The sequence below is a fragment of the Chiloscyllium plagiosum genome, chromosome 30 (genome assembly GCF_004010195.1).
Source record: "Chiloscyllium plagiosum isolate BGI_BamShark_2017 chromosome 30, ASM401019v2, whole genome shotgun sequence".
NCBI classification, from domain to species: Eukaryota; Metazoa; Chordata; class Chondrichthyes; order Orectolobiformes; family Hemiscylliidae; genus Chiloscyllium; species Chiloscyllium plagiosum.
The window spans coordinates 4199316-4223430 of NC_057739.1; the positions used below are offsets into that span (position 1 = coordinate 4199316).

At 46.6% G+C, this 24115-nt stretch overlaps 1 protein-coding gene across 1 annotated transcript in view; it reads left to right on the plus strand.

Annotated features, from left to right (window-relative positions):
• zgc:92275 (cholesterol 7-desaturase nvd) overlaps window positions 1-24115 on the plus strand; it is a 70584-nt gene that overhangs the window by 40878 nt on the left and 5591 nt on the right. The window contains exons 2-6 of the mRNA XM_043719732.1: window positions 14895-15083; window positions 15378-15556; window positions 17502-17627; window positions 19206-19325; window positions 20821-20997. Coding sequence (XP_043575667.1) covers window positions 14895-15083; window positions 15378-15556; window positions 17502-17627; window positions 19206-19325; window positions 20821-20997 — 791 coding nt within the window. The remainder of the gene's footprint in view (window positions 1-14894; window positions 15084-15377; window positions 15557-17501; window positions 17628-19205; window positions 19326-20820; window positions 20998-24115) is intronic.

Here is a 24115-nt window from a genome sequence, read left to right on the forward strand (position 1 = left end):
GTTTCCCCTGACCCCTGATCCTTCTCTGCATGTGTCCCAGGGACCTGACCTCTGACCCCCTCTCTGCATGTGTCCCAGGGACCTGACCACTGACCCCCTCTCTGCATGTGTCCCAGGGACCTGACCTCTGACCCCCTCTCTGCATGTGTCCCAGGGACCTGACCACTGACCCCCTCTCTGCACATTAGGTCCCAGGCACCTAACCAATGAGTCCACAACCTCTGTCTTGATAACCTGATATGGCCACAACACTCAGGAGATCAGAGCTGTGTGATCTCTGTGGACCACACTGTTGCAGTGGTTAGGCAGCCTCTTGTCTTTGTTCACTGCAGCTTTGTGTTGCTTTGAAAAATTTGGCAATTTCTAAGATCACTTTCAATCTTAACCTTTGCTCTTTCTTGTGGAAATTCCCTCTCCTCATTTATTTGCAAGCTTGGCTGTTAATGCAAATGAGAAACTGCAGGATTGAATCATAGACCCAGTTATGGTGCAGGAGGAGGTCAATAAATTCTTTATGAACGTGCTGTACCTCTGCTAGCCCTTCTCGTTCATTCTCCCCCGTGTGACTGCACCAATCAGATGGCATTGTTTCTTTTTCCCCCCAATTTTCACTTGAATTCCCACTGCTGTGAGTCTAACTAGTTAACTCTTAGCTGTAAGAAAATTTGCATTTGTGTAGTGTCTTAAGCAAACCAAAATTGCTTGATACCCAGTGAGGTAGTTTTGCAACAAAAGCAGGGAGTGCCAGAGAAACTCAGCAGGTCTGGCAGCATCTGTGAGGAGAGAAGAACAGAGTTAACATTTCATCAGAAGAACCTGAAATGTTACTGGACTCGAAACTTTAATTCTGCCTTCTGTCTCCACAGCTGCTGCCAGACCTGCTATTGTTTCTGATTTCCATCGTTTCAGATTTCCAGCATCCACAGTTCTTGGTTTCACTTTAGGTATTTCTGTAATGTGGTCTTTACTGTAGTGTAGGGAACACAGCAGCCAGTTATTACACAGCAAGCTCCCTCAGAAAGCTGTGAAATAAATCTCCAGTCAAACTGTCAAAATGGTATTGATTGAGGGTTAAACATGAGCCTGCAGTGGTGCCATGGTACCTTCTACGTTGACTTGAGAGGAGACACATTTCAATCGAAAGCCAGTGGCCCTGTTGAGCTATCTTGGGAGGAGTTACAAAGTAAAGGGCTGGAGCTAGGCTGGGATTCCAGTTTCGGCTCGTCAACCCAGATACTGTTTCCAGCAGCTTTGTGGTAGGGGCGAGCAGTTTACACCCAACCCCACCCCATCCCACACTTTTACTTGTGGGATAATTACCACTGCCTCCATTACTGTGTGGCACCTCCAGAGGAAACCCGGAACCAGCAGGGACCCAGCCCTGAGTGAGAAACCCTACAACAAAAAAAAAAGTCCCTTCATCGACAGGCTGTGAATTACAGAGGAAGTCGTATTGTTCAAGACGGACAGAGACACTTGTGTGAACCCCTACAGCAGGGTTCTTGAACTATCCAGGAACCTTGTTGCTATCTCCAGAGAAATGCATTGACAACTTTTAGTAGACCTGAGGATGAGTTAGCAGCCAGTAACGAGAATGAGCAAGTAATCAGAGAAGCAAGTGGGACGCTGGCAATTATCCCAAGGGAAATAAAGGACTGGCCCACTTCTAATATCTGTGCAGAGATGTACCTGGAGTATTATGTATAGATTTGCCTCCTTACCCAAGGAGGGAGAGAATGATCTCTTGTATAATGTTCTAACTTGGTAGAAATTCTACCATTTAAGTTACAGAAGACTGTGCATCTCTGTCCCAACACCTCATTCTTTTAGCCACTGTATGTAAGATGACACTGAGTCATAGAACTGTGCAGCATGGAAACACACCTTCCAGTCCCATTCATCCAATTTAATCTAGTCCCATTTGTCAGCACTTGACCCACATCCCTGTGCTGTGATATCCCTTTGACAGCAGAGTGAATGTGGGAATACTTTGAAGGAGGGCTAATTGGTTTCCTGATTATGACCTCATTAAGTTCAAAGACAGTATGACGTGGGGTTACCATGAGGATGATCAGGTGGGAAACTCAGGTTAATAGAAAGCAACCAGTATTGAGTTGGGCTTGGTCAGTTTCTTTGGCTGTTTGGAATGCTGAGAATTTAGGCAAAGAGAGAGGCAGCAAAAACTGTCTCTAAATGGATGATGTTTCCCTTGGCAGTTTTGAGCATGACTACAGCGTTGAGACACATCTCTGAGAATGGAGTAAAGACAGTGTTACTGCATGGCTTTTCCAGTCAGAAAGGACAAGACACAAGATAGGAAGTGAGAAAGATTGTGGATTCAAAAACACCCATTGCTGCCTGGGAAACAGAACATAGGAAAGTACAGCACAGAACAGGCCCTTAGGCCCACGATGTTGTGCCGAGGTTTAATCCTACAGTAAAACATAATAACCTACGCACCCCTCACTCACTGCTGTCCATGTGCATGTCCAGCAGTCGCTTAAATGTCCCTAATGACTCTGCTTCCACCGTCACCGCTGGCAACGCATTCCATCCATTCACAACTCTCTGCGTAAAGAACCTACCTCTGACGTCCCCTCTATACCTTTCTCGTAATATCTTCAAACTATGACCCCTCGTACCAGTCAATCCTGCCCTGGGGAAAAGTCTCTGGCTATTGACTCTAACCATGACTCTCATTAATGGGGATCCACCAGACCATTTAGAGAGGTAGTGAAACATGTGTGTGGGGATTCTGTACCAGCAGCACTATTGTGATCCAAGTAAGTAAGGATTTGTCAATTGAATGCCTGGTCAGTGTTAATTGCCCAGTGACTTCGAATGGATGTGGCTGCTGGTAATTGTGGTGGGAGGCCAGAAAGCTTGAATGGGAGTGGGAGATCTTGAATAACAGGGGCCAAGTTGGAAAAGCTGAGAGATTGAGGGAAAGTGTGCTACACATGTGCCAGCTGCAGCATCAAATATAGAAGTTGGCAAATCATTAGATTAGATTAGATTACTTTACAGTGTGGAAACAGGCCCTTCGGCCCAACAAGTCCACACCGACCCGCCGAAGCGAAACCCACCCATACCCCTACATTTACCCCTTACCTAACACTACGGACAATTTAGCATGGCCAATTCACCTGACCTGCACATTCTTTGGACTGTGGGAGGAAACCGGAGCACCCGGAGGAAACCCACGCAGTCACGGGGAGAACGTGCAAACTCCACACAGTCAGTCGCCTGAGGCGGGAATTGAACCCGAGTCTCTGGCGCTGTGAGGCAGCAGTGCTAACCACTGTGCCACCCACCATGTTACAGCTTTAGTCAGGCCACACTTGGAATACTGCATGCAGTTCTAGGCTTCACACTATCAGAAGGACGTGGATGCTCTGGAGAGGGGTTGCCTGTTCTGGAGAGTTTTAGTTATGAGGAGACATTAAATAAACTCCGGAAAAATGGAGGCTGAGGGGCGACCTGATAGAGGTCTGCAAGATTATGACAGGCATGACCAGGATAGGTTGGCTGAGGCTTTTTCCTAGGGTGGATAGGTCAACTACAAAAGGACATGGGCTCAAGGTGAGAGGGGGAAAGTTTAGGGCAAAGTGTAGGGAAACACTTTCACCCAGAGGGTGATGGGCGCCTGGAATACACTGCTAGTGGGGGTGGTGGACACAGGTGTATTAGCAACGTTTAAGGCAGACACATGAACGGGAGGCGAACAGAGCGATAGAAACCCTGCGTGGGCAATAAGTAGGGGGTCTAAATAAGAACTAGAAATCAGCACAGGCTTGGTGGGCTGAATGGCCTGTTTCTGTGTTGTGTTGCCTCATATTTGTACAGGACGTTATGTGAGTGTTTGTAACTGCAATATATAGATGTGATGTATCAACAACTTAAAAGTAAAGTTTATTTCTTAAACAGTATCTTTTGCCTGTTAATTAATGTCTGCATTGTCTCCATTTTGGTTCCTTTGTTACAGTTAACGTTTTGAAGAGTGAATCTTGCCTGACTGTTTGCTTTCTGTCAGTATCTGAAGGAAGCCTTTCTTTTTAACAAAGTCACCGTTCTTTACAGGGATTGTCACAAACCCTGTCTGTGACCTTGTGATCACTGCAGGATAGGCAGATTCATGTAAAAATTAGAGAGCACCCTCCAAACCCAGGCAGCAGATAAATGGGAACGCCACCATTTGCAAGTTCTCCTCCAAGCCACTCACCGTCCTGACTCTGAAGAATATCATTGTTCCTTCAGTGTTGCTGGGTCAAAATCCTGGAATTCCTTAATAACATTGTGGGTCTACCTAACCCCGGGGATTTCAGTTCAAGAAGGCAGCTCACCAGGGTAATTAGGGACAGCCCAGCCAGCGAAACCCACGTCCCAAGGATGAATGGAAAATGCTACAGGAGGCAGGAGTGAATATGGTGCAAATAGCTTTTTAAGAGAAAGAAGGGAAATTAGAATATTATTTCCAGCGAACCAAATTGATGTCCTTTTGTCCTCCCATTCTTTTGTTACACTGCGGCAAGCAAACGTGGGAGGGAAATTGCAGAAGCAATTGTTGGCTGGAGATGTTGGCAAGGCTGGACAAACGTCCTTCAAGGAACTTACGTCAATTAGAGTAAAAAAAGAATGGTAACTGGCCATTCGATCCAAACAATCCCAAATGGATGCTTTCCCCCAAAGGAACAATATTCCCAATCCCATGTGCCCACCCTGTTCTCCCATCCTCTCATCCCATTTGCCTTCACCCTCGTTCCTGACTGATACCAAAATGTTGCCTCTGTTTCTGTTTTGCTCACTTAACTCTGGCCAGCCTCTCCGTGCTGAGGTTAGAATCAAAAGGCTTGTTCCACTCTCCTTTTCCTTGGACCTGAGTTCTCCTGGTTCTGGAGAACTCAATCACTGGAAACAGTTTGGTCTAATCCAAAGTTAAAAATCACACGACACCAGGTTATAGTTCAACCAATTTAACTGGAAGCACTAGCTTTCGAAGCGCTGCTCCTTTATCAGGTGGTTGTGGAGGAGACAATTGTAAGACACAGAATTTATAGCAAAAGTTTACAGTGTGAAATTATACATTGAAAAATACCTTGATTGTTTGTTAAGTCTCTCATCTGTTAGAATGACCATGATAGTTTCACTTCTTTCATATGTAAATCACAAAACGTTTTAAAAAAAACTTTGAATACCCCAGTCCAACACCAGCATCTCCAAATCACAGTCTAATCCACTCATTTGAAACATCACTTTCAAATCTACCTCTCCTATCCAAATGAAAGCAGACCCTACAGGGGAAACATCTCCATGTGCTCCAATCAAAGCACAGAAAAAGTCATCCTTTGACATGGTATGTGGTTAATGGGATGCCACAGAGTCTGATCCTGGGAGATGTATGGCTCACGATAAATAATTATTAATCATGCTGTGTGGAGACAGCAGAATGTGTTTAATGGAAGGGAAATTTAATGTGTTTTACTGTTAATAGCGAGTGACTGCTCTGTACTCATGATATTATATTATAATATAATGTTATATTGTATTATGTGCTGCCATTATACTGACGGTGATGTTGTATGTGAGAGCCCTGAGGGGGGTGGGGGGTGGTGAGCTGGAGGTGGATGTTGGGGCTGTGTATATGTTGAGGAGGACTGTGAGGTGAAGGTGGTACCTAGCGGTGGGGGAGCTCTGGGCAGGGGGTAGATTGGGTTCAGTATTCTCTCTGTGTGGGAGACAATGGGTGAACCTCCACTACTTTGTCCCAAGGCAGCAGATGAAGTATAAAGTCAGACACTTGGACTATACTTCATTTTGGGGAAATTCAGTATTACAATATGTCAGCTTCCTAAAGTGTCTTCATAAGTGCTCTAAATATTGAATTAAACTTGAACTGTCTTTAACTGTACATTTTAATATAGTTTAAAAAGATCTTTGAAAGGCCTTTGGTATTGAATTCCAGTGCTACTGCATAAGATTCTAATTTAACGGTTAATGTTGAGGATGCAGTCATTATCCCCAGACCAATTCACCCTTATTAACTAGCCCCACTAATTTGTCCATCCTGATGAATGGCTTGTGCCTGAAACGTCGATTCTCCTGCTCCTCGGATGCTGCCTGACCTGCCGTGCTTTTCCAGCGCCACACTTTCGACTCTGATCCCCAGCATCTGCAGCCCTCACTTTCTCCTCTCTGTCCAGCTGTGTCTGTCTCCGTATGTGTGTGTCTGTCTGTGTAATGGGATTCAAGTTGCACTGTACAGAGTAAGCTTGTTTTTAATGACTATGGGGTTAAGGAGTTGTGCTCGCACCCGTGCTTTCGCTGTTGAAAGAGAAACTGCCAGTTGGCGAATGCATCGAGCTGATATTTCTGCCGTCAGTTCTCCTCCCTTCCCTTTTAACATTTATTTCTGTGTTCACTCCTTTATTTCCTGACCCCCCCCCATAGCATGTGGTAACATTTTACATCATCATCTCCTGGAATTCTGTCTGCCCCAGCTCTCCCTTTACCTCTGTCCCGTCCTGTACTCCCTTTGGCTGATTAGACAATAGACAATAGGAGCAGGAGTAGGCCATTCTCTCCCTTCGAGCCTGCACCACCATTCAATATGATCATGGCTGATCATCCTCAATCAGTATCCTGTCCCTGCCTTATCTCCATAACCCTTGAGAGGTCTATCCAACTCTTTCTTAAATGAATCCAGAGACTGGGCCTGCAGAAAGTCAGGTGCAGGTCTGCACGCCAAAGCAAGCCCCGAGGAAATTGACGGGTGCCTGTAGTTGGAGCTCAGTGGGAAGTCCTTTCATGTGTGTAAGGAGTTTGGTGTTTTCAGACCTCAGAGCTGGGATTCAACTCCTCGTCTGGGCTGGCACACCACTGCTAAGGAAGGGCTGCACTGTTGGGGCAATATCTTTCAGATGAGGTGTTTATCACAGGTGGGTTTGAAAGGTCAATTGGAAGATGTTCTGCCTTGTGTCCTCCCTGAAGCCAATGACCGAGCACCCTGAAGCACAATCACATTGTGCATTGTGAGCGCTTGCTGTGTACAGTTTGGGATCTCTGCTTGAGGAGTGACCACACTTCAAAGCATCTCCATTGGCTGGAAAGCACTTTGTGAAGTCTACAGAAACCTTTCTCTGCCTCTCACTGGAGGTAGGAAAAATTTCCAAGAGTAGTAAAAGGAATGAGAAACCAATCAGTTCAGAAGTAGTTGCTGTGTCATGGCCCCTCCCAGAGGGTGGTGACTGACCGTGAGTAACCTCCTGACACAGTTCAATTAAATCCATGTTGTCAGTCAAAAATTCAACTATTCAACTGAGAGCAATCCACTCTCAGACACAGCAGTGAAATGGTGCTTCCAGGTTAAAATGAAGTCATACATGAAGTCATACTCTGGTCTGAGGGCAGGGACAGTGAGAGAAACAGAGTTTGATTAGATTCCCTACAGTGTGGAAACAGGCCCTTTGGCCCAACAAGTCCACACCGACCCTCCGAAGAGTAACCCACCCAGACCCATTTCCCCCTCACTAATGCACCTAACACTACAGGTAATTTAGCATGGCCAGTTAGATTACTTACAGTGTGGAAATTGGCTCTTTGGCCCAACAAGTCCACACCGACCCGCCGAAGCGCATCCACCCAGACCCTTCCCCTACATTTACCCCTTCACCTAACATACGGACAATTTAGCATGGCCAATTCACCTAACCTGCATATTTTTGGACTGTGGGAGGAAACCGGAGCACCCGGAAGAAACCCACGCAGACACGGGGAGAAGGTGCAAACTCCACACAGTCAGTCACCTGAGGCAGGAATTGAACCCGGGTCTCTGGCGCTGTGAGGCAGCAGTGCTAACCACTGTGCCACCGTGCCGCCCACAGCTGACCTGCACAACTTTGGACTGTGGGAGAAAACCCATGCAGACACAGAATGTACAAACTGCACACAGACAGTCACCCGAGGCTGGAATCGAACCTGGGACCCTGGTGCTGTGAGGCAGCAGTGCTAACCACTGAACCACCCCGTGTTAATGTTTTAAATCCAAACGCTGGCAAAGTTCTAGTTGTAACAAGTTGGAACCAGGAGATGGTGGATTAAACGATGAAAGGGAAGATGAATGGAGATCTTGAGCTGGGAGCACTGATGGAGGATAGTCGCTGAATGGTGTCTTTGTGACATGGACACTGAGAGGGAGAGCCTGCTCATGGCTCCTGGAGGGAAGGGATCCTTCCTCCTCGATCAGTGAATTCAACAAACCTCCCATATCTTTGTCATGTTTCAGTGATCTGCCCATCGGTGCTTCTGAAATCTCTGAAACACAAACAGAAATGCTGGAAGTATTCAGGAGGTTGTGCAGCTTGTGTAGGAAGAGAAACTGAGTTAACATTTCTGGTCAGGATTGAGTACACACTTTGAGTATGGGTTTGGATCTCTCTGTGTGGTGACTCGGGGCTTGATCAGGTAGTTTTCCCTTTTACTTACAAGTGACTTCGGTATAATTCTGCAAAATTTCTTTAAAACTCTGATCTTTACACTTGGATGCACTTTGAGCTCAGGCTGACTGTTCGATCTTACTGAAGTCATTCCCACACCAGAGCACACACCACTCGCTCTGTACTCCACCACGAGAACCATTTGTCAGAAATACTAAATACTTGCAGCAGCCTCAGCATTTTCCTGTTGTGTTGTGGAAGACACCATTCCCTTTCCCTCACTGAGCTTCACTGTCCTGTTTGCCAGGATTGGGGGGGGGGGGGGGGGGGGGGGGTACTTTAACGCGAGCTTTTCATTTCCTGTATTTCTGCAATCTTCCCTTCCCTCTGTCCCTGTGTCAAAGAATGAGTCACAGTTTGCACCTTAAAGTGAGCAGCACTGAGTTGGTTTGATGTTTCTACACTGCTTGACTGGCATCACTCCCACCACAGGAGTTAATAACTCCTAATGAGGACAATGAAGTGTCATAATCAGATTCTGTTGGGCTAATGCCACCTCACTTAGTCACAACCAAGGGCTGTGTGTGTAGTATTGACTCGGAGGATGAAGAGGATTGTTTGAACAGTTTACCTAAAGAAAAGAGCGCAAGTGTGATGCAAGCAGAATCTAATATCTTTTTCAAGATTAAAGGAGTGAATACATATTTTTTTGCCTGTTGTCTAGATGTGTGTACACAGCCAGACTCCACATGGGGCCAGAAGGAGAGTGCCATTTTAATCCATTCCCTGGAACCCTGTCTGAGCTGTTCTGTGGCAACTGTTTTGTTTTAATGAACTGAGCAGGCTAGGCCTTGCATATAGTGTCACTGTGAGGTACAACACGGTGGGTGGCACGGTGGTTAGCACTGTTGCCTCACAGCGCTGGAGACCCGGGTTCAATTCCCGCCTCAGGCGACTGACTGTGTGGAGCTTGTACATTCTCCCCGTGTCTGCGTGGGTTTACTCCGGGTGCTCCGGTTTCCTCCCACAGTCCAAAGATGTGCAGGTCAGGTGAATTGGCCATGCTAAATTGCCCGTAGTGTTAGGTAAGTGGTAAATGTCAGGGTATAGGTGGGTTGCGCTTCGGCGGGTCGGTGTGGACTTGTTGGGCCGAAGGGCCTGTTTCCACACTGTAAGTAATCTAATCTAAAAAACATGGAAACAGACTCCTCCGTCCAACTTGTCTGCACTGACCAGGTATTATAAATTAATCTAGTCCCATTTGCCAGCACCCAGCCCATATCCTTCCAAACCCTTCCCAATCATATATCTATCCAGATGCCTTTTAAATGTTGCAATTGTACCAGCCTCCACCACTTCCTCTGGCAGCTCATTCCATACACATATCATCCTCTGTGTGAAAAAGTTGACCCTTACATCCCTTTTATATCTCTCCCCTCTCATCTTAAACCTATGCCCTCTAATTCTGGACTCCCCACCCTAGGGAAAAAACCTTGTCTATTTATCCATGCCCATCATAAACCTCTGTAAGGTAACCCCTCAGTCTCCGAAGCTCCAGGGAAAACAGCCCCAGCCTGTTCAGCCTCTCCCTGTAGCTCAAACCCTCCAACCCTGGCAATATCCTTGTAAATCTTTTCCAAACCCTTTCAAGTTTCACAACATCTTTGCTACAGCAGGGAGACCAGAATTGAACGCTGTATTCCAACAGTGGACAAACCAATGTTCTCTACAGACGCACCATGACCTCCCAACTCCTGTACTCAATACTCTGACCAATAAAGGAAAGCATACCAAATGCTTCCTTCACTACCCTGTCTACCTGTTCAAGGTGCTATGAACCTGCACTCTCCAAGTTCTCTTTGTTCGGCAACATTCCATAGGACCTTACCATTAAGTGTATAAGTCTTGCCCTCATTTGGCAGGACCTCACATTTAGCTTTACAAAAGCAGTACCTTTCATTTAGCTAAATTAAACTCCATCTGCCATTTCTCAGCCTATTGGCCCATCTGATCAAGGTCCCATTGTACTCGGAGGTAACCTTCTTTGCCGGCCAGTACACCACCAATTTTGGTGTCATCTGCAAGCCTACCTTCTATATCGGCAACCAAATCATGTATATCCATTGCAGAAAGCAGTGGAGCCAGCACCAATCCTTGTGGCTAGTCACAGGTGTCCAGTCTGAAAAGCAGCCCACCACCACCCTCTGAGTGAGGTCAGCTTAGCCAAATGCAAGTGTACTTCCATCCTGAGGGTTTTGGCTGTAAGACGTGAGAGAAGCTCAAGATTAACCGAGGGGTACTTGTATCTGCTCTTTACGTCCAGTACTCCCTGTAGCTCAAACCCTCCAACCCTGGCAACATCCTTGTAAATCTTTTCCAAACCCTTTCAAGTTTCACAACATCTTTGCTACAGCAAGGAGATCAGAATTGCACGCTGTATTCCAACAGTGGCCTAACCAATGTCCTGTACGGCCGCAACATGACCTCCCAACTCCTGTACTCAATACTCTGACCAATAAAGGAAAGCATACCAAATGCTTCCTTCACTACCCTGTCTACCTGTTCAAGGAGCTATGAACCTGCACTCTCCAAGTTCTCTTTGTTCGGCAACATTCCATAGATCCTTACCATTAAGTGTATAAGTCCTGCCCTCATTTGTCTTGACAAAATGCAGCACCTCACATTTAGCTAAATTAAACTCCATCTGCCATTTCTCAGCCCATTGGCCCATCTGATCAAGGTCCCATTGTACTCGGAGGTAACCTTCTTTGCCGGCCAGTACACCACCAATTTTGGTGTCATCTGCAAGCCTACCTTCTATATCGGCAACCAAATCATGTATATCCATTGCAGAAAGCAGTGGAGGCAGCACCAATCCTTGTGGCTAGTCACAGGTGTCCAGTCTGAAAAGCAGCCCACCACCACCCTCTGAGTGAGGTCAGCTTAGCCAAATGCAAGTGTACTTCCATCCTGAGGGTTTTGGCTGTAAGACGTGAGAGAAGCTCAAGATTAACCGAGGGGTACTTGTATCTGCTCTTTACGTCCAGTAGTTTGTGTATTTCTGGTAGGTGCTGTAGCCCTGTTCCCTAATCATCTCTGGACCTCTGTACCAGTTTGCTGGCTCTGGGCCATTGTTGGAGGCTGGGGGGTGGATACTGGGGTTTATTCAGACTGTGGCACTGGAGGGAGCTGAGGCAAGAAATCCCTGATGAAACATCTTGCTTTGCCTTAACATGTTACTGAGCTGCTCCTTCAATCCTGGGCCAGAGCTCCCTCTGGTGTCACTTGTTGGGATGACAAAGTGACCAGTGTTGGGAACTCATAATTCCAGGGGGCTGGATTTTAGATGCTAGAAATGAAATGGAAAAGGAGGATGCCTGACACTAGGAAGAGAGAGATCTGTGCTCACAATTGAGAAGAACAATTACTTTGGGTGAAACTAACAGCAAGGGGCAAAAGCCTCACTAGCAGTACTTTTTTAATGTTGAATGTAAAAGTCAGGAATTTGGAGAGACATTTAGGAAAAGGAACATAACAATCATAGGATGGAAATGAATTGGAGATGTCTTATGAGGTTAGTTTAGACAGTCTAGATTTCTATCTGCTGGAGTTGAGAAGGGTAAGAGGTGACTTGATTGAAGTAGAAAAGCTCCTGAGAGAACCTGACAGGGTTGCTGTGGAGAGAACGTTTCCTCTCGTGGGAGAATCTCGAACTCTAGTCACTGTTTTAAAAATTAAAGGTCACCCATTTAATACGGGTGCAATTTGTTTTTCTCTGAAGATCATGAGTCTTTGGAACGGTCTTCCTCAAAAGTCAGTGGATGCAGAGTCCATGAATATTGTTAAGGCAGAGATTTTTCAGAAGCAAGCAGGTGAAAGGTTATCAGGGGTAGGTAGGAATTGGAGCAAACCGATTAGCTATGATCTTGTAGAATTGCGCTGCACCTTGCAATGTGCCAAATGGCCCTTTTTCTGCTAATTTTTATGTTGGCATCTTTATCTTGACTTTCCATACAAAATCTGCGGTGATGGTGTGGCAGATGTGTGAATGGAATAAGTCTAATAGTTTGCTAGATCAGTAACCAACTAGGAATCAGCATAGTTTAGATCCAGAGTTGTGCAATAAGAAAGAGTTTGATAAATAACCTGGTAATTTTAATGTGATAAAATTGTACATGGCGTGGGGAACCGGTGTTGGACTGGGGTGGACAAAGTTAAAAATCAGGAGGTAAAAACAATGACTGCAGATGCTGGAAACCAGATTCTGGATCAGTGGTGCTGGAAGAGCACAGCAATTCAGGCAGCATCCGACGAGCAGCGAAATTGACTTTTCCGGCAAAAGCTTTATTCCTGATGAAGGGCTTTTGCCCGAAACGTCGATTTCGCCGCTCGTTGAAAGTTAAAAATCACACAACACCAGGTTATAGTCCGGGAGGTTAATTTGGAAGCACTAGCTTTCGGAGCGACGCTCCTTCATCAGGACAACCACTCACAACCACCTGATGAAGGAGCAGTGCTCCGAAAGCTAGTGCTTCCAAATAAACCTCTCTGACTATAATCTGGTGTTGAATAAAATTGTACATTTAATTTGAAAGTGATTTAGTTAAAGTATGAAACTAGAATCTTAATTGGACCAAAGCAAATTGTATGAGAATGATGGTGAGTTAGTTATGGTTGTTTGGGAAACCACATTGAGAGATGTGATGGTAGATACACAATGGTTAGCATTTAAAGAATTAACATATGATTTTCAACGAGCATGCATTCCTTTAAGGTATTAAAAAACTCGATAAAAAATGGTACAGCAGCAGAAAACAAACAGGAAACGGTGAACAGAAGGATGCTCAAAAAAATTGCCAGGAAGAATTGAATGCCTGAGGATTGGGAATTTGGCAGAAGATGACCAGGACATTGTTGAGAAGAGAGAAAGTAAATTGTGAGAGTCAAGTAGCAAGAAACATAAAAGCAGTCTTTTGAAAGCATGTAAATAGGAAGAGCTTAGATAAAATAAATATGGGTCCACCAGAGGAAGGGATGGATGAAATTCCAGTGTGGAATATGGAAATGGCAGCAATATCAAACAAATATTTTGGACTGGATTTGCCTCCTCCTGTCGCAAACCGTGCATTGTTATGATCTTGACCAGGAGGTATCCTCTCACACCCACAGGAAGTTTGTTTCCGTGATGGTGGATGGTCAGGGCTCGGGGCTGCTGTGACCCAAGGAAGCCTACAGCCCAAGTTGCAGATGGGAAATCAGGCTGGGTGGAAGACCACCTTTGGGTTCACTAGGATATCTGTATGTGATGCTTAGGACATCAGCTGTCACCTTCCTCCACTCACTATGAGACCCTTCACATGCTTCTGATATATCCTATATCTTCTCCATGACCCTCCCAAATCCTGCCTCTTTTATTATACCCTTGCACCTTCCATGCCCCAAGTAACCCTTCGTTCTCTCACTATCTGCTAAGTACAGAACCAATAAGTAGTAATCAAGTCTGGGTATAATAAAAGAGGCAGGATTTGTGCCCATCAAACACCCCCAGGGAGGGACAGCACGAGGTTAGATACAGAGTAAAGCTCCCTCTACACTGTCCCCATCAAACACTCCCAGGGAGGGACAGCACGAGGTTAGATACAGAGTAAAGCTCCCTCTACACTGTCCCCCATCAAACACTCCCAGGAGAGGGACAGCATGAGGTTAGATACAGAGTAAAACTCCATCTACACTGTCCCCCATCAAACACTCCCAGGAGAGGGACAGCACGAGGTTAGATACAGAGTAAAGCTCCCTCTACACTGTCCCCCATCAAACACTCCCAGGAGAGGGACAGCACGGGGTTAGACACAGAGTAAAACTCCCTCTACACTGTCCCCCATCAAACACTCCCAGGAGAGGGACAGCACAGGGTTAGATACAGAGTAAAGCTCCCTCTACACTGTCCCCCCATCAAACACTCCCAGGACGGGGACTGCACCGGGTTAGTTACTGAGTAAAGCTCCCTCTACACTGTCCCCCATCAAACACTCCCAGGACAGGGACAGCACGAGGTTAGATACCGATTTATTGATTAGCTGTGCCACTTGCACCTATGTTTGTTCATGTAGTGAAATCTCAGAATCCTGCGTTGAGGAAACCCATGTGACCTCCTCCGTTGTACGTGTGTCCATTCCATGTGGCCAGCCTTGTATCTAATGTTGTTCAGTCGCGTGGCTTCACACGGAATGTGATCTGTTTGGTAACTGGAGATGTTGTGGGTCTGGAGTGGTGGATCACCCACCTGTGAGGGGTGGGGTGTGAGAGAGGGGCAGACGCTCTGGCCGCCTGATGCCCTGGCTCAGTGGTTTGGAGTTGTCTCTGCGCCCGAAGCTCTCTGGGCTGCAGCCCGTGGGGAGAAGGGGGTGCTCTCTGGGCCATGTTGGCATTGCTTGTTATTAATGTCTGATTGTCCTTTGGCAGGGGAACAGGTTGCAGTGTATCGTGGGCAGGATGGACAGGCCTATGTCGTGGATGCCTATTGCCCTCACCTGGGCGCTAACCTGGCTGTGGGAGGGCAAGTCATTGGCAACTGCATCGAGTGCCCATTCCATGGCTGGCAGTTCCGTGGTGAGGATGGCAAGTGCGTAAAGATTCCGTATGCAGAGAAAGGTATGGGCCATAGGGGCACTGGGCTCAGGGTCAAGAAGGACCGGTGATGCTGATGGTGGGGCTCAGTTTAGGATGACCACTCTAACCTGGTGGGAATAATCACATGGGAGTAATGAGGCTTCACCCAGTGTCATCCCGAAACGTGAGGCCGAGTGCGGAGAGTGAGGGTGGGGTTGTGTCTGAGCACAGTGGAGCTCAGGATGGGGCACATCTTGGGGTGAGAGGGAGCCTGTAGATTTAACAACAGCAATGGAAGTGGTCTGACCCGTGTGTGTGTGTCGTCTCCTCCTGCAGTGCCAGACTTTGCGAAGATTAAGACCTGGCCATCCTGCGAGCTGAACTGTGCGGTGTTTGTGTGGTTTCACTGTGACGGTGTTGACCCGAGCTGGAGTGTTCCTGAACAGGAGGAGATCCAGTCTGGAGAGTGGGTGTACCGTGGGAGGACTGAGCATTACATCAACTGTCACATCCAGGTGGGCCCAGAGACAGAGAGAGAGGCAAGGTGTTTGTATCTGACCCCAGGTCCTGTGGGAGCCCAGGGCAAGATAGGAAAGAGGTTGGAGCTCATTTGACCCCATTATGTTTTGGAAGCAATGCCTGACAATCAACAACAAAACCTGCTGGAAATCTGCAGGTCAGCCAGCATCCTTGGAGAGACAGCAGGCTAGCATTTCAAGTCGAGATCACTCTTCATCAGAGCAGAATCAACAAACACTCCTGTGTTGAGAAACAAAATCAGAAAGTGCCGGAGAAACTCAGTAGGTCTGGCAGCCTGTGTGGAAACAGAAGCAGTTTCAAGTCTGGTGTGACTCTTCGTAATCCGAGGAGAAACTGAGGACTGCAGATGCTGGAAACCAGAGTCGAGAGTGTGGTGCTGGAAAAGCACAGCAGGTCAGGCAGCACTGGGGGAGCTTATCCTGATGAAGGGCTTTTGCCCGAAACGTCGATTCTCCTGCTCCTTGGATGCTGCCTGACCTGCTGTGCTTTTCCAGCATCAAACTCTCAGACTGAGTAATCCCGAACTGCTCTCAGGAAGGCTCGCTGGACTTATAATGTTAACTCTGTTTCTCTCCTCACAGATGCTATCAAACCTGCTGAGTTTCTAAGTCGAGATCACTCTTCATCAGAGCAGAATCAACAAACACTCCTGTGTTGAGAAACAAAATCAGAAAGTGCCGGAGAAACTCAGTAGGTCTGGCAGCCTGTGTGGAAACAGAAGCAGTTTCAAGTCTGGTGTGACTCTTCGTAATCCCAGGAGAAACTGAGGACTGCAGATGCTGGAAACCAGAGTCGAGAGTGTGGTGCTGGAAAAGCACAGCAGGTCAGGCAGCATTGGGGGAGCTTATCCTGATGAAGGGCTTTTGCCCGAAACGTCGATTCTCCTGCTCCTTGGATGCTGCCTGACCTGCTGTGCTTTTCCAGCATCAAACTCTCAGACTGAGTAATCCCGAACTGCTCTCAGGAATGCTCGCTGGATTTATAATGTTAACTCTGTTTCTCTCCTCACAGATGCTTTCAAACCTGCTGAGTTTCTCCAGCACTTTTGTCGTTGTTTCAGCTTCTGCAATCCTTTTGCTTTTATGTTATTGTTTCTGGAAAGTTCTTTCACCTTCAGTAATCCAATAGCACAGGACTCGATGTAAATCAGGCTGAGAATTTGCCTCCTCCAGCTCCTTTTTCCATTAATTTGCTCCATCCCTTTCTTCCAGAAAGACCACGAGCAATGGTCACAGGGTCTGAGTGCCATTTGCTTCAGTCTCTGTGCTGTAGCCATTTAGAGTACAGTAGCTCATTAAAACCTTCGAATCCCTGTCAACTATTTGCTACTGTCCTGCTCCACTCGCAGTCGCCTATTTGAATTTCCTGTACCTGTGTTGCAAACACTCGCTTCTGGCAAAGCAATCTCTTTTTCATCTATTGCATGTAGGATGTGGGCACAGCTGGCAAGGCAGCATTTATTGCCCATCTGTAAGTGCCCTTGGACTTGGTGGCTGGTTGTCAGAGTTAAGAGAACTGTGTGGAGGTCAGGCCAAGTAAGGATTGGAGATTGAACCAGGCACATTTTTAAACCACAAAACAGTTTCCAGATTTTGTTCATTGAATTTAAACTCCACCAAAGGCTGTAACAGGATTTGAACCTCCGTCCCAAGGACATTAGCCCTTGTCCTCTGGCTGACTAACTCCAGTGACATTACCACCACCTCCCCTTATGTTGCCGAACCTCAGCACATTCTTTTCCTGAGCTCCCTCTGCCTGGGTTGCTGGGTTTTAATCAGTTTGTGTGATGTGCTGGATGTTTAAGGAGCTGAAGTCTAAGTGACCTGCAGTTCCCGGGAGTAGCTGACTCTGCTCTGCCGATAGATTGGGAGGGATGTGTGTGTGTTTGTGTGTGTTTGATGGGCTGTGTTTCTGTGACAGGAGATCCCAGAGAATGCCGCTGACATTGCTCACCTGTCCCACCTGCACACCCCCAACATGCTGAGTGGATCTGATCTACGCTACACCAGGGTCAGGCTCTGGGGCTTTGCACAACATGACTGGAAGGTAAGGAGAACTGGCTCCCTGCTCCTCGGGCACCATGTTTCATTTGGGATCTGGCTAATTCTCAGCAATAAAGATTCCTGGCTGCTGGATACTGCGGCTCTGATTGGGAATTCTCCCGGGGAAGCAGGAGAAGGATTATCGAGTTGACTCTTTTGTTCTGTATTTGCTCCCCCCTACATTTCCCCGAATTTGTCAGAGCCAAGCTCTGGGACTTGGAAGCTAACTTGATGTTTGAGCTGGGCAACTGAGAGGCCATGCAGTGTAGCGTGTGTGTGTCACTGTTGGGTCACACACTGTCTCTATACCTGATGGCTCACAGGCCAGAGACAGCAAAGGTGGAGACCGCTGACAGAAGAGAGAATCATCCTCTTTGGTTTGGGTCCTGTATGTCCATATCCCTTTACATCCCTCTGCTGTCTTTCTTAAAAATAGACATCATGAAGACAGAATTGGTTGAGGGTTTGTGTTTGATATCTGTGTTCTCCTCACAGTCGCAAGTATTGTGACAGGAGTGTGTCCCCAGTAAATCACCAGAAAGAGTCAACGACTGTCTGGGAGGGAAGGTGAGGCATAACCATCAAATCAGGTGATTATAAAACATCAGATTGGTCATATCCGATCTGTAGCAGGCAACTAATCCAATGCATTAGAGGAATTACTAATTACTTAATTAGAAAAGGACCCCTTAATGCCTTAGACAGCCCTGGGGGTGTGAACCAGTTTTGGGAAATCCTTCTTACAATCCCACAGTGACCATTGAGGTGTGTTAGATTTTGAGATGAGGCTGATATACAGTTCTGTGGTGTTTAGGGTTAAATGTTTTGTAAATTTAAATGGAGGAAGCGATCAGCTGTCTCAAGCTAAAAGTCACACAACACCAGGTCATAGTCCATCAGGTTTATTTCGAAACACTACCTTTTGGAGCTCTGTTCCATAACTTTTTACACCCCAGTCCGAATCCAGCACCTTCAAATCATCGAGTTTTATGAATGGGTGGAAGGATTGAAGGCTTTCCCCTCACGGTAATGTTAAACATTTATAGAGCAGTGGCTGACTCTCAGCTGGAGTTTGGGATGTCACGAATAGTTTCAGGGTGAAGGGTATCAATTATGAAAAAAAAACTCCTCCTTAAAGCACGGGAGGTTCAGGAGAAGTCAGAGATGTTTGCAATTGTAAACAGAGGGAGTAATTGTTTCCGATTCCAGGTCAGGAATGCAAGGAGACAGGTCTGTCTTCAGTAGCACAAAAACATTAGAAGCTTGTGGTGGGGATGGATATGGTGCTGCGAACTGGTGTACTGATCTAGAATGTTCCACCTGAATGGCTGGTGCAAGAAGTGGAAGATTTTTCAAGGAGGTGTTGATATAAACTGGAATGGAGAATCGTGCAGGATCTGGGGCAAAAGGAGAAGCTGCAACTGTTTCAGAAACCCCTGCAGAGAGTCAGTAAGCATGCACACAAAGGGCTGAATGGACTGAAGAGGGTGGATGTCCAAGTTCTGTCTCTGTGAGGGTCTGGGGATTGTTCATAAGGAGGGAGGTGATGAGCTATCCTAAGGCTGCTACTGTTTTTCTTCAGGTGGAATGGCACCCAGAGCCTGAGCCGACTAAACACTGCTCGCGGATGTTGGTCTACCATTCCCTGTACATCCTTGGGTGGCACTGCTCTCTCCTGGATGTCCATGTAGTTGCCAGGCAGGTAGGAACTGGCATGGGAATTACTGTGAATCCACAAAGCCCCCTCACTGGATATAACCCGAGCTGAGCTCCCACAGATAAACACAGCAGCATTCCCAACCCCCGTATACTACGTTCCCTCACTCCGCCACATTCCCATTCCTCGCGCGATACCATTCGATGAGCAGGAAATGCGCTCTCCCCCTCCCCTCCCTGTATCGTGGTGTTCTGATGAGCTCATATTTCTCAACCTGTGCTTTACGCTGTCAGCCTCAATTCAGAAGCTCTTGGGTTCAAATCGCCCTCCAGGGACTCTCCGGGAAGGTGATGACCTATTGGGATTATCTCTGGACTATTAATTTATGGACCAAGCCAATGTTCTGGGGACCAGGGTTCCCATCCTGCCACGATAGAAGATGGCATTTGAATTTAATAAAATCTGTAATTAAGAGTCTAATGATAACCATGAACTCAACAACAATTGTCAGGAAAAATCCATCTGGTTGATTGATGTTCTTCAGGGCGGTGACTACTGTTCTTACCTGGTCTGGCCTACGTGTGACTCCTGACCAACAGCAATGTGATTTGACCCTTAACTGCCCTCTGGGAAGTTGCAAGCAGGCAATAAATGCTGGCTTGGTCAGCGATGCCCTCAGCCTGTGAGTGAATAAAAACAGACCTTTGGGTATGATATCTCGCCTGGCACACTCATGTGGTACTGCTGGAGATGCCATTGTTCAAAGAGGCAACTAAACACAGCCCATTAGGCCACCCAAGCTGGTATGAAAGGTCCTCCTGAAGCCCTATACTGACAAACAGTATCCTGACCAAGGTGCGTTCTCAAACAGCACCTCGAAACAGATTGGCTGGTCAGTCCCTCGTGGTGTTTGTGGGCACAGATTGGCTGCCAGATTTCCCATACTGCATCTGTGACTCCCCTGAAACTAACCTGCTTGGTTGGAAAGTAGTGGGAAGTTTGAGAGATGATGAAAGGTGCTATATCAACGCAACTTTCTTAAAATCCTCTTGCATGCACATTCAATGACTTGTGGATAAAACATGGTGTTCCTTCTCCCCCTCACCCACAGGAGTCGGGAGAAAAGCTGGAACGCTGCTCCCCACGTGAATCAGATCTTTGTCTCTGAGAAAGTTGCCAAATTTGGTTAAAAATGAAAAAAAAAACACAAAGAATGGCAGATGCTGAAAATCTGAAAAACTGTGCAGGTCTGTGGAGAGAAATCCTGAGTGAATGTGTCAGGTCTCTGACCTTTCTGTCAGAGCGGACATTCACTGGTCCTAGTAGAAGATCACATTAACTCTGTTCCTCTCTCCACAGATGCTGCTAGACCTGCTGAGTTTCTCCAGCAATGTCTGTTTTTATTTGATCTTTCCAACAATCTGTGATATTCAGGATCCTGCCTGAACCGTCCCCACCTGACCCTGTTTGTCTCTGTCACTCCTGGATTTTGGTTGTATTCCTGGTTCCCTGTTCACACCCTGCCTCTGTCTTGCTGAAGGTGGGTCCTGGCATTGTCTACATGCTGTTCAATCACTCGTCCCTGGGCCGTGGAGTCATCCTGCATTGTGTGACGCCGGTGGAGCCTCTGCTGCAGAGAGTGAGTCACCGCATCTACTACCAGGCCAACATCCCCCCCATCGTCCCCAAGTTCATCCTGAAGGCTGAGTGCGTTCAGGTGAGTGTTAGTACAGCAACTGTCACCCCCCCCCCACTTGGACGGAGTGTGTAGGAAGGAGATGACTGGGCAGGGGGAACAGTTAAAGGAATATTGATGGTGAGGACGCTTTAAGGCGTGGACCCAACAGGTTACAGGTTCATCCAAGACTTGAGTAAACAGTCATACAGCACGGAAACAGACCCTTCAGTCTGACCAGTCCATGCTGACTATGTTCCCAAATTAATCTAGTCCCATCTGCCTACAGTTGGCCCGTGTCTCTCTCTCAACCTGTCCTCATGTACCTATCCAAATGGCTTTTAAATGTTGTCACTGCAGCCACATCTACCACTTTCTCTGCAAGTTCATTCCACACACAAACCCCTTTCTGTGGAAAAAGAAAGGTCGCCCCTCATGTCTTTTTAAAATCTCTCTCCTCTCACCTTCAAAATATGCCCCGTAGTCTTGAAATCCCCCATCCTAGGGAAAAGACACCTGCCATTCACCTTATCTATGCCCCTCATGGCTTTATAAACCTCGATAAAATTACCTCTCAACCTCCGATGCTCCAGTGAAAAATGTCCCAACCTATCCACCCTCTCCGTATAAATCCTGGTAAATGTTTTCTGAACCCTCTCCAGCTAAATAATATCCTTCCTACAACAGGGGGACCAGAACTGGACACACTACTCCAGAAAAAGCATCACCAACGTCTTGTACAATCTCAACAGTGATGTCCCAACTCTTACAGAGTGACTGGGGGAGGAGCTGGGTGAAACGGGGGGCAGTCACAGGAGGGGAACAGGTGAAGTGGGCTGGTGGGGATAGAGAGGGCTGGGTAAACGGGTGAGGGGGTCAAGGGAGGCCTTCTGGTTAAGGGGGTGTTGAGAAGCTCCCGGTGAAGGAGGCTGGATGAGTTCAGCCCGAGATGAATAACGTTTTTAACATTAGAACATCGAACATTACAGCGCAGCAGAGACCCTTCAGCCCCCAATGTTGCGCTGACCTGTGGAACCAATCTGAAGCCCATCTAACCTGCACCATTCCATTTTAATCCATATGTTTATCCAATGACCATTTAAATGCTCTTAAAGTTGGAAAGCCTATTACTGTTGCAGGCAGTGCGTTCCATATCCCTACTACTCTCTGAGTAAAGAAACTACCTCTGACATCTGTCCTATATCTATCACCCCTCAATTTAAAGCTATGTCCCCTTGTGCTCGCTGTCCCCATACTTGGAAAAAGGCTCCACCCTATCTAACCCTCTGATTATCTTATAGGTCTCTATTAAGTCGCCTCTTAACCTTCTTCACTCTAACAAAATCAGCCTCAGTTCCCTCATCCTTTCCTCGTAAGACCTCCCCTCAATACCAGGCAACATTCCAGTAAATCTCCTCTGAACAAAGCTTCCACATCCTTCCTATAATGCAGTGACCAGAACTGTACACCATACTCCAAGTGCGGCTGCACCAGAGTTTTGTACAGCTGCAATATGACCTCATGGTTGTGAAACTCAATCCCTCTACCAATAAAAGCTAACACACCGTATGCCTTCTTAACAACTTGATCAACTTTCAAGGATCTGTGTACCTGGACACTGAGATCTTTCTGCTCAGCTACACTACCAGGAATCTTGCCATTAGCCCAGTCATCTGTATTCCTGTTACTCCTTCCAAAGTGAATCACCTCACACATTTCCACATTAAACTCCATTTGCCAACTCTCAGCCCAGCTCAACAGCTTATCTATGTCCCTCTGTAACCTATAACATCCCTCCACGCTAGACACAACTCCACCAACCTCAGTGTCATCCACAAATTTACTAATCCATCCTTCTACGCCCTCATTTAGGTCATTTATAAAAATGACAAACAGCAGTGGCCCCAAACAAATCCTTGTGGTATACCACTAGTAACTGAACTCCAGGATGAACATTTCCCATCAGCCACCACCCTCTGTCTTCTTTCAGCTAGCAGTTTCTGATCCAAACCGCTAAATCCCCCTCAATCCCATGCCTCCGTATTTTCTGCGATAGCCTACCGTGAGGAACCTTATCAAACACCTTACCGAAGTCCATATACACCACACCAACCGCTTTACCCTCATCCACCTGTTTGGTCACCTTCTCAAAGAACTCAATAAGATTTATGAGGCACGACCTACCCTTCACAAAACCGTGTTGACTATTCCGAATCAACGTATTCCTTTCTTGATGATTATAAATCCTATCTCTTACAACCCTTTTCAATACTTTACCCACAACTGAAGTAAGGCTCACAGTCTATAATTACCAGGGTTGTCTCTACTCCCCTTCTTGAACAGGGGAACAACATTTGCTATCCTCCATTCTTCTGGCACTATTCCAGTAGACAATGACGACATAGAGATCAAAGCCAAAGGCTCAACAATCTCCTCCCTGGTTTCCCAGAGAATCCTAGGATAAATCCCATCCGGCCCAGGGAACTTATCTATTTTTATACTTTCCAGAATTGCTAACACCTCCTCCTTATACACCTCAATCCCATCTAGTCTAGTAGTCTGTATCTCAGTATTCTCCTCAACCACATTGTCTTTTTCTCGTGTGAATACTGATGAAAAGTATTCATTTAGTGCTTCCCCGATCTCCTCTAACTCCACACACAACTTCCCACTACTATCCTTGATTGGCTCTAATCTTACTCTAGTCATTCTTTTATTCCTGATATACCTATAGAAAGCTTTATGGTTTTCCTTGATCCTGTCTGCCAAAAACTTCTCATGTCCCCTCCTGTCTCTCCTTAGCTCTCTCTTTAGGTCTTTCCTGGCTAACCTGTAACTCTCAAGTGCCCTAACTGAGCCATCACATCTCATCCTAACATAAGCCTCCTTCTTCCTCTTGACAAGAGATTCCACTTCCTTTGTAAACCACAGCTCCCGTGCTTGACAACTTCCTCCCTGCCTGACCGGTACATACTTATTAAGGACCTGCAATAGCTGGTCCTTGAACAAGCTTCACATTTCAATTGTGCCCATCCCCTGCAGTTTCCTTCCCCATCCTGTGCATCCTAAATCTTGCCTAATCGCATTGTACTTGCCTTTCCCCCAGCTATAACTCTTGCCCTGCGATATATATCTATCCTTTTCCATTGCTAAAGTAAAC